This window comes from Trichechus manatus, unplaced genomic scaffold (assembly GCF_000243295.1).
Source record: "Trichechus manatus latirostris isolate Lorelei unplaced genomic scaffold, TriManLat1.0 scaffold00050, whole genome shotgun sequence".
Lineage (NCBI taxonomy): Eukaryota > Metazoa > Chordata > Mammalia > Sirenia > Trichechidae > Trichechus > Trichechus manatus.
This window is the reverse complement of record NW_004443986.1, coordinates 17,598,385-17,609,382: the sequence shown is the minus strand read 5'-3', so window position 1 is coordinate 17,609,382 and position 10,998 is coordinate 17,598,385. Positions and strand designations below refer to the sequence as shown.

Here is a 10,998-nt window from a genome sequence, read left to right as displayed (position 1 = left end):
GGTAAGTTCAGGGGAATTCGTCTGTGGGCGCCATGACTTTACCCCGCCCACCTGGCCCTGGCCACAGCTTCCCCAAATGGTCTCTTAACTGGAGGTGAAAAGCAATTAGTCATTCCCCATAGCGTCATTGCCCAGTCGAGAGAGAGGAGACTGGGCTGGGAGGGGACACTGTGGCTGGGAGGTTTTTCCCCACAAAAGATAAAAAAGGTGGCCCAAGGTAAAGGTCAGAGATTTCCTAGCAAGGCTTCAAGCCAAACAGGATGGAGGTGACTGGGTCTGGAGTAGCTCCACTCCAGAGAAAGACAGGAAGGCAGCTGAAGCTGAGATGTCTGGCCTGCAAGGCATTTTCTGCTCTGGGGACCCCAGAATTATGGCTGAGGCTTTCCAGAGATGGCACAGATGGCTGCATCTGCTGGAACACAGTGCAGCCTGGAGCACCTTTCCCTTCCAGAAACACTGTCCCTGGGTCTCCTTTGGGCCCTGCCAGACCAAATAAGGAAGAAGTTGCATTCCCCTCCTAAAATCCCAAGGGAATGCCTGCTGACTCAGTTTCCAAAGTGTTTTCCTTGGAACAGTCAGGCTTTCTTGCCTGAAATTTGGATGCTGCTGCCCCCGGGTTTGCTATTTTGAACTGACACCCCTTCCCAATGTGGAGTTGAGTTGCTGTGATGGCAGTTCTGGCAGGGGCTCAGCCTGTCTATGGTGTGTGTATGTGAGACTCTGGGTGTCTCTCGCCTGTAGGATTGTATTGCATTTACCATGCAGCTTGGCGGAGCTTTGCATCTGAGGTGGCAGACTGTGTCCTCTTGGCCCACACTGAGCCTCTCACCCTCACTCAACGTTCCCCATTAACCTAGACAACAACATCAGCTCTGGGCCATCCCAAGCCCTCTGTATGCTTAGTTCTGTGCAGCCTTTCAGAAAGGGTCATAAGAGAGGGGGAGCTCAGCCTTGCTGGGAAGAAGAAGATAAACTCCTGTTCCCAGGGAGCCCCTAGGCGGGTTGAGAAGACAAGTCTCCTTTACAGGGGTCAATGAGAGAACAACCCCGGCCCATCCCGAGCTAGCAGAGAGTGAGCAGATGGATCCTCAGGAATGTGAAGCCTCAGAGGAGGGGTAGTCAGGGGGCTTGGAGCCACATGGAAGCCACTTGGAGAAGCTGGGGCTGAAGCTGAGACTTGAAGAGGGGCATGAATTAGCTTGACCTCCTTGGGCTGGGCCCTGGGGGATCGTCCGAATGCAGGGTGAAACACAAACCAAACTAGTGGCTGTAAAGTCAATTCCGATTCATGATGACCCCTTGTGAGTAGAACTATGCTCCATAGGGTTTTCAATGGCTGTTTTTTCAGAAGTAGATCACCAGGCCTTTCTTTCAAGGCTCCTCTGGGTCGATTCGAATCTCCAGCCTCTCAGTTAGCAGCAGAGCATGTTAAACATTTGCCACTCAGTGATTCTGAATGCAGGGTAGGAGGGCTGATTCTTAGGAACTCTCCAAGGTCTCCAACCTGCAGAGGTGGTGGGGGCGGGGAGTGGCGGTGTTCTGCTGTCCGTGGTGCTGAAAGCTTCTGGGCTCACACAGGGCCCTTACTCCTTCAGTCAATAGTGCTTCTGGCCCTCCCTGCCTCCCTGCCAGCACCCTCCTTCTCTTAACTTCTTATCATTTCCTTTCTGGACATCCAGTGACGACATTGCTGCCCCTTCACCACAGTCCCACTGACTCCTCCCCCCATGCTTAACCTGTCGTTTGCACTCTCCCCCTATAACTACCACCAAAAATGGTCCTTCATGGTCTGCGACTCACACATTAGAATATCTGAGCTAAAAGTGTTATCCTAGGGGCATGTGAAAGCGATGTCAGGGTGTTTGAGATTTCACAATGACTTGGGGGTGCTATTCGCCTTTAGCAGAGTGAGTAGTCCCACACAACAATAATTGACCCACCCGAGATGGCAATAGCAGCCTCACTGAAAACCAATTTACATTACTTTTTCTGAGAGGGGAAACCGAGGCCCAGAGGGACAGGAATTAGCCAAAGTCACTTAGCTAGCCAGAGATAAAACTGTAGGTGGAACACGGGCCTCCATCTCCTAGCCAGGCCTGTGGACTGCTCCAGTGACTGTCGGAACCAGAAGCTCTTATCAAAGTGTCAGCACCTGAAAAGGGGGAAGCCCATTATAATGGGGGTTTTCGAAAGGTCAGAGGCACACCAGGGCAGAGTCCTGGCAGACTGCTGGGATAGGCAACAGGCTTCCCAGGCCACAGAGCCCTGAAAGAGAGGACCCTGGCTGCATTATCCAGACCCTAACGCCCCTGGCAGGCCACCCCGCACACCAGCTACATCAATCCTCTGCAGGGGCACCTGTGTTGCCGTGGTAACAGGCACCCACTTCCCTGTCTTCAGTCCATGATTCTGGCCTGGCCACCTGTCCCCAGACTTTCTGTGCCACCCTCCCGTGGGTCCCAGGGGGGCCTCTTCCTGCATTATTCTGTCCTCTCCAGCATGTGCCTGAGGGCTCAACACCCTCATTAGTTCCAGGCGACAGCTGCCTGCCTCCCCCAGGAGCTGGTAACATCTGTCTTCCATTCCCCTCATACTCAGTATCTGTAGCCAGAACCTCATCCCCTGACAGGGCTGGGTTCCCTGAGGGAAGCCCCCTCTTATTACCGTGTCCCACATCTCAGACCCTGATTTCCAAGGTTTCAGCAGGTCTCAGTCAGTAAACTCCAGCCAGTGTATACTCGGTTTGACCCTGCTCACGTGGAGCGGGGATCCAGCGACCCCAGTGTGGTTTCTGCCCACCTGTCTGTCCCCAGGGATCTCAAGTTCAGTGGGGAGGAAAAGAGCTGAAGTTCATAGTGACTTATGGCCAAGTCTCTAACATAAATTTTTGTGTCTCAAACTGGATTGTGGTACAATAGTGGGTTGTGAAATCAATTTAGTGGGTCACAACCAGCATTTTTATACAAAATGAATAGCAGAACATTAGAATAGAAGAAATAAAAATATTATAGCTGTGATTAAGATAAATTTTGCCTTGTGAAATTGTATTCAGTTACATGTGGTATGTGTGTAAGTGTAGGTACTGGATTGGGATATAAAATGTATGTTACTGTAGTTCAAGGGCACCAAGAGATGGGAAGACATCGAGGAAGTGATTTGCAAAAAAAAAAAAAGAAAGAAAGAAAGAAAGGATTGCTTTATACCTAGGGTGTTGGGAAGGCTCCATGGAGGAGGGGGCATTTGAGCTGGGGTTTAAGAGATAGGTAGGAGTTTGTCAGTGAGCCATGGAGAGAGTGTTTCAAGGCGAGGAATCAGCATGAGGAAAGGTGTAGAGTTGGGGGCTGTACCAGGCCTGTTAGTGCAAATGTCATAGAGGGGCTGCTGTGTAGAGTGGGGAAATGGGTAGGAAAGTGAGCCTGGGGAAACTTTGCTTTGGATATCACACCAGGAAACTTGCACTTTATTTCCGAGAGCAATAAGAAGCCACTGATGCTTGTAAGCGGGAACTGGCATGGTCAACTCTGGGCTTTAGATGACTCTGGCAATCAGGGTAGAGGATGGAGAGAGTGGAGGAGGCAAGCAGAGAAGCAGGGAGGCAAGACAGAAGCCTGTTGTGCCCATGCAGGCCAGAGCACTAAAGAGGGGCAGGAGGGGGGTGGATTACCGGAAAAATGAGGAAACGCAATCCATGAGACTTAGGGCCTCCTGGGCATTGATACGAGGAAAAGGAAAGGTCTCAGGTTTGCAGTATGACTGTCCTGACCCTGCTCCCATCCACAAGCCCACTCCATGGTCAGTGCCTCCACGAGACACCATAATCAGGAAACAAACATCTTTTTTTTTTTTTAAATTATTGTTGTACTTTAAGTGAAAGTTTACAATTGAAGTTAGTCTCTCATACAAAAATTTATACATACATTGTTATGCAACCCTAACTGCTCTCCCTATGCTGTGACAGTACACTCCTGCTTTCCACCCCGATTTCCTGTGTCCATTCAACCAGCTCCTGACTTTCTCTGCCTTCTCATCTCACCTCCGGACAGGAGCTGCCCATTGAGTTTCGTGTATCTACTAGGAAACAAACATCTTTTTATTCACTGGGTTTGGGAACAGGTGATAGGTGTTTATTTAAAAAGACTCCCTCCATTCTGAGGCCCAGTCCTCAGGGAGCCCCCAGACTGATCAGAGAGACCAGACTCACACACCTGTACAGCTCAGGCCAGGTGAGGAGCAGGGACTGGAGTGTGGGGCTCTGGGGAAAGAGATCAGTGGGGTAGGAGCAATCAAGGAAGCCTTCCTGAAGGAAGGGCCCTAGAGCTGAACGGCAGGCAAGCTGGATAACATTTATAAACACGTTCTCAGAAGATAAATTTTTCTGCCCTCTGAATCACAGCCAAGATCAGGATCTGTCTCTTGTCACACAAACCTGTTCAAAGGACTTCCAAACCCCAATCAGGAAGGGACTATTCATTTAACAAAAGGACCTGCCCTCTCCAAGATACCTTTACAGTATCCCTTTTGCTTCACCCCACACTCTCCCCATCAGTTCAGTGATATCATCACTCTCCCCGTTAGTTCAGTGACATCACTGACCATCCCATGTTAAGGCAGCATCTCCCTTTTGGGAGCATGAATGTTGGTGAGGAAAGTTGATCCTATTTATCAAATTAACTTAACATGCAACCTTTCAAGAATAAAACACCCCGAGGGGGGGAAAGCCCAGCTGGGGAATTGGGGGCCAAGATCAGGGGACAGGAGCCAGTCTCCTCACACTGGGGATCAGGGTCAGCAGTAGACAAGGCATTCTCCTGACAGACTTCTGCCAGCAGCCAGAGGGAGCCTTGGCACTGACGGTCCAGGAGGCAGGAACAGGCTGCTAACAACCCTGAGTCTGAAAAATCTGTGCACTCCAGAGCACCAAATTAAAAAACAATTAAGCTAATAGAATCTCCCCGTTGTTTTTGCTCTTTGGCAAGTGCTCCTTAATAATTCCTTTGCTTTTAACTCACTGTCGGCTCAACAAAAGTAGGTTTTCTAAGTAACTTAATTATTTCAGAACTCACTGCTTCCAAAAACAATCTAAGGTCCCCCCCTCCAACTCTGTGACTCTGTGCTCTGCTATTTATTTTATGTGAATCAGTGAGCTATTTATTTTAATTAGCTTTGTATTGTATATCTAACATAAGCCAAAAAGAAAAATCCACAAACAACTGCCCATTAGCCAGAGAGCAGAACCCTGGTACAAATCACCCCAAAGGATGGATTGTTCAGAATTTGTAATCAAGTGGGGGAGGTAAGATAATGGTAATCCGGCAGTGGGGGGTCTCAGGTGGGAGGAGTTCATCCTGGTTGGAGGTTGAAGGGGGCTACCTGGGTGGGGGAGGTAGCTTAGGAACTGGATCTTGACAGTCAGCTAGGATTTGGAGAAAGGCAGGTATGAGCAGTGTGTGACTTTCATATGTTCCTCTTTGATAAAACCTGTATTTTTGTACATCAGACATTGATGCTCTGAAATGTCTTTTCACACATCACATTCCAACTTTACCATGGAGGCTGGTCCATGAGCACTTAGAGGCACCACACAGAGGTCTCCCAGGCCGCCACAGCTCAAGCTCGGCAGCACAGCCCTGTTTCTCCAAATTTCCCTCATTCCTGGTCGCCGCTGTTCTATGGCTTGTTGTTTTTCATGGCCATCGAGCCAGCTCTGACTCATGGCAACTCCATGTATAACAGAACGAAATGTTGCCCAGTCCTGCACCATCTTCATGATCCTTGGTATGCTCGAGTCCATTGTTGCAGCCACTGTGTATTTTGAGTGCCTTCCAACCTAGGGGGCTCATCTTCCAGCACTGTATCAGACAGTATTCTGTTGTGAGCCATAAGGTTTTCATTGGCTAATTTCCGGACGTACATCACCAGGCCTTTCTTCCTAGTCTGTCTTAGTCTGGAAGCTCTGCTGAAACCTGTCTACCATGAGTGACCCTGCTGGTATTTGAAATACCGGTGGCATAGCCTCCAGCATCACAGCAACATGTAAGCCACGGCAGTACTGCAAACTGAAGCCAGATCTTCTGGCTTTGAATCCCAGCTCTGCCTCTTGCGGGCCTTGTATCCTTGACAAGTAGCTGAATCTCTTTTTGCCTCAGATTCCTCCTCTGTAAAATGGGGTTAATATTAGTACATACAGCATAGAGTTGTTGTGAGGATTGAAAGGACAAGTGTATATAAAGCAGTTGGAAGAGGACCTGGCCTTACATGGTAAGCACCTACTATGTAAACAGTAGCTATTATTATTATTAAAATTAAAGTGCTGTTATTGATGAAAGACGTACAGGTCTCATACATATGAAATGATTGGGATAAGGATGGAAATCATTTAATTTGCTAAAAGCAGTGAATCTTCAGCCACAACCCAGTACTCGCAACTGGGTTTAATTTGGAAGCAAAGTAATAAAATTAAAGGAAATGTAAAATATGCTAGTCAAAGATTGTCTCTAAAATGAGTTTTTGCATGCTTTTAAGCTCCCATGTCTGGTGAGCCTTTCACGTGTCATTTATGTGAAAACTTTCAGACATTCATTGTGTTTCCTGGCCTGGGGAGGCTGAAGAGTATGAACCTTATCCTGTGGGCACCAGGGAGCCAGGGAATGTTCTTGAGGAAGGGAGTGACCTGACTCTTGGTGGTTGGCTTCTTTTGTAGGAAATGCCTACCGAGAGTGCTTAGAGAATGGGACATGGGCCTTGCGGATCAACTACTCACAGTGTGAGCCCATTTTGGATGATAAGGTGAGTGGTCCCTACCCACCTGGCCCTGGTCCTTGTACAGGTATTAGGAACTCAGGTGAAGCATGGAGGATCCCAAAGGTGGCAGAACCAGTCCTTGTGTCACATGCCCTCCCCCTGTGCCCTGCCCTGTGCTCAGTGAAACTGGTGGGGACAGACAAGGAGGACATGGAGTCCCACCTCCAGGAGAGCTCGGGCTGGTGGAGGACACATCCAAGGTGGCATGTGACATAAAAAGGGGAGTGACTGTGTAACCAGCACTCCCGAACATCTACCAGGCCGTGTGGTGCTCACCTTCCTTTCGTCTCGGGGCCTTAGTGTCCCCATCCAGCATTCTGATTCTATGACTCCACGTAGAGACAAGGGCGGCCCCAGAGGGACAGCCCCCACAGAGCTGGGCCCTGCTCAGACCTCACCACAGCTCTTGCGGGAGGCTGCCTGGAGGTGCCAGCCTCCTCCTCTTTGAAGCTGCACCTCATTCCTGGCCCAAAATGATAATTCTCAGCTTTATCCCCTGCCTCATTCCCCAAATGAAGCACTCAGTTGAGCTGGAAGTTTTCCCCAAATGAAACCCAGGTTCAGAGGGGAAAGCACTTGTCTCTGCCGAGAGGGCATTTCCATGAGAGTGGCAGGCAGAATGGGTCATAAAGGTTTGGAGGGAAAGAGCTTCCCTCTATCCCTCTGTCCTCACCTCTTAATTTTTACAGCACCCTGAGTGGTGTCAAACCAAAGTAGGAGTGGGTGGTGTGGGGAGGTGGTCTGCCCTGGCAGGAAGGAGTATTTTATCACTGACTATTTAGAATTGCCAGCACATGGCGATAATAAAAAGCAGACTGACTTATTCAGTTTTAATATTATTCTTTTTTTCTGGAGTTCCTTGTTGGTGCAAAAGGTTGACATGGTTGGCTGCTAATCGAAAGGTTGGAGGTTCAAGTCCCCCCAGAGGCTGGCAATCTACTTCCAAAAAATCAGCTAGCAAAAACCCTATGGAGCACAGTTCTACTCTGACACACGTGGGGCCACCATGAGTCGGAGTCGACTCCAGGGCAACTAGTAGTAGTAATATCTTAGACGATGCACCCCTCCCCTCATTGCTGCATCCAGGGCAGACCAAGCCCGATTTACCCTTAAGCCACTGCTTCTGAGACAAGAGGGCAGGCAGTGCAGAGATGGTTGGCCCCATTGGACAGATGTCAAAACTGAGGCCTAGAGATCAACTCACCATCAGTCGCTCAGCTAGCTGGAGTCTGTGCTGAGACTAAACCTAGGTGTGGCACCTCCCAGTCCAGAATTTAAAAGAAAGCAAAATCTATACACGCATCCCTCTGGTGTATCTCAGAATAGGCTGTGCCCAAATGTGCCTCTCAAATTGCATGTTTGGGGACCTGACCACGGCCCTTTCTAACATGAGGCGCCCAGGGCCAGCAGGAGCCACTTCTGACCCCCAAGGTCAGGACACACAGTGGGGGTCATCGGTTAGAATGTAGCCCCACACCCCCCATGCCACATGCCTCCATCAGCCCCTGTGTCTGTCGGTCTGTCTGTTCAGCAGAAGAAGTACGACCTGCACTACCGCATCGCCCTCGTTGTTAACTATCTGGGCCACTGCATTTCCCTGGCTGCCCTCGTGGCTGCCTTCCTGCTCTTCCTGACCCTGCGGTGAGTACACCTCTCGCCTCCCTGCTTCTCTCCCGTCCCTCCTCCCACAGCTCCCGCTTTGCCTCTCCCAGTCTTTCCTCCACTGTGGGGCCTTGTAGCCAGTGGACAAAGGGGCTGGGCTCAGTGCCAGGGCACTGACCACTAGAGGTATGTGGATGCAGAGGGGGAGCTGGGCACTGAGAGGCCCAGCCGTGGCCCTCACCTCAGGCGAAGTCACTCCCTTGGCCTTGGGGAGAGCCCAGTCTCAGCTGACCCTGACCTGGCTGACCCCTGACCTGGGCCTCCCACAGGAGCATCCGCTGTCTGCGGAACGCGATTCACTGGAATCTCATCACCACATTTATCCTGCGAAACGTCATGTGGTTCCTGCTGCAGCTCATCGACCACGAAGTGCACGAGAGTAACGAGGTCGCTGGGCGGAGAGCCGGGGCTGGGCCTGGGGGGCTCCGGGCTCAGGGGGTGGGGGGCGCCCACCTCTCTGCCTAGTCCTGAGGTGCACAACCAGACCTGAGGTCATCTCCACTCCAGTCATTGTCCCATCAGAGCCAGAGGTAGGGGAGCTCCCAGGCCAGGGTCTTGGGAGCAGCGCAAACCTGACACCAGATGTTGGTTTATCTCCATCCCACTCCTCATTTGTTAGTTCAGGTCCTTCCCAAGAACCTTCCATTTTAGAATACAGGAGGCTGGAACTAAACTCCACTGAGCTTTATGTCACTCAATCCCAGCAAGAGACCCACAGGAATTATTTTCCCGATTATACAGACATGGAAACTGAGGCTAGGAGTAACCTATCAAGGTCACCTAACCTGTGATGATGCCTCTCCATGGGTTGTAGGATCTTGAGCACATGTTATCTGTCTACCCTGGATTTGTGTCAACTGCTGCTGCTCTGTGTCCATGTCATTGTACAGCTGTAAATAGACTGGGGCCAGGCACAGAGCTCTTTGACACACCTTTAGAGACTCCTCAGTTCATGATCTTTGGATGACCTGTACCTTAGACTGAGCAGGCACCCAACCCTGACCTTACGTTTGGCCCCAAGCTGAGCCCTGCCCAAATACCCAACCAAGCCCCATCCAATTCTGAGTGTGCTCCAGGCCAATCTTGGCTGTACTGCTAGGATGTCACTTAACTCAGAGAAAAAGCAGGGTTAGGAGGAGGGGATCTTTGACTTTCCCCCTCAGCAGGACCTTCTCAGAACAGAGGAGGCAGACAGCTATGCTGAGACCATGGGGAAAAGCCCCAGAGGCAGCTACAGCTCAGCACGGGAGGACTGTCTGACGGCCGAGGTTGGCAGAGTGGACAGAAAGCGGGGGCACTGTCCACAGGGCCAGTGAGCCCCCATCACAGGGCTCCTGTGGCCCCGAGCTGGCTCCTGCACTCCCCACATCCCGGACTCCTGGGCTCTGTGGGTGCTCTGGGACAAGCCTGTAAGAAAGGATCAGATGGAGTCAGTTGGGAAGAGCCCTGGAGAGCTGGACTCTGGCTCACAGTGTAACTCAGGGCAAGCACTTCCCCTCCCCACTCTGCATCTCCCCTCTATAACACAGGCTGTTTAATCCCACTCCGAGGGACAGGGACCGATTCTCCTCTGCTGCTGAGGCTAAGAATAACTGCAACTACAGCAACAACTCACTTCATTGGTGCCTGCCTCTGCCCTCCTTCAGCTCATTTATTTGTCCTATATGGCGGCATTACCGTTTCCCATGGTACCATGAGGCTCAGAGAGGGAAAGTGTCTGGCCAGAGGCCCTGGAGTTAGCGGATCTCCTCCAGAGCCAGCGGTGATCCCACTACCTCCAGAATTTCCCACCCCAGAGTCCTTGGAGAGCCTCCCCCATGCCTGCAGCCCCACCTTCACATATCCTGGACTACTGTTTACTTAGCAATTTCCTTGTAATTGACTCACTTTTTTTCTAAATGCAATTTCATATCCATCCCTAAGTGGAGACCAGCATCACTTGCTGCAGATGGGAAGTTACCCTCATAAAGATTACAGTGGAAACACAGCAATGTGATCCAATTCTAGCCTCTGCCTGCAGATAGCTCAGAGCCAGAGACACCCTCGTTCTTCATGGAGAGGGGGAATTAGAAAGGGTTGGGGAGAGGTTAAAGACACCCTGTGCTAGTGGAGACTGGCTCCGTGACTCAGACAGAAGGTTGAAGGAGAATGAGAAAGAATGATCCTTCTCAGGAGGAGATCTGATGGGATTTAATGCCAGGTCCATGAATGACTGAAATGGCCGCCCTTTCTGCCCATGTCCATGCCCCACACTTGGGAAGCCCTGTGCCTTGCTCCTTCCCGAGTGGGAATGGCCTCACCCTGTCCCCACTGACAGCCCTGCCTGGCCGCAGGTCTGGTGTCGCTGCATCACCACTATCTTCAACTACTTCGTGGTGACCAACTTCTTCTGGATGTTCGTGGAGGGCTGCTACCTGCACACGGCCATCGTTATGACCTACTCCACCGAGCACCTGCACAAGTGGCTCTTCCTCTTCATCGGATGGTGTGAGGGTCCCTGGAGGGCTGGCAGGGGCCTGGCGGGGAGGCGACACT

General features: G+C 50.9%; 1 protein-coding gene across 1 annotated transcript in view; it reads left to right on the top strand.

Annotated features, from left to right (window-relative positions):
- The window catches only part of CRHR2 (corticotropin releasing hormone receptor 2), a 22,505-nt gene that overhangs the window by 8,789 nt on the left and 2,718 nt on the right, over positions 1 to 10,998 (top strand). The window contains exons 3-6 of the mRNA XM_012555854.1: positions 6,701 to 6,786; positions 8,333 to 8,442; positions 8,733 to 8,850; positions 10,797 to 10,948. Of these exons, the coding sequence (XP_012411308.1) occupies positions 6,701 to 6,786; positions 8,333 to 8,442; positions 8,733 to 8,850; positions 10,797 to 10,948 (466 nt within the window). The remainder of the gene's footprint in view (positions 1 to 6,700; positions 6,787 to 8,332; positions 8,443 to 8,732; positions 8,851 to 10,796; positions 10,949 to 10,998) is intronic.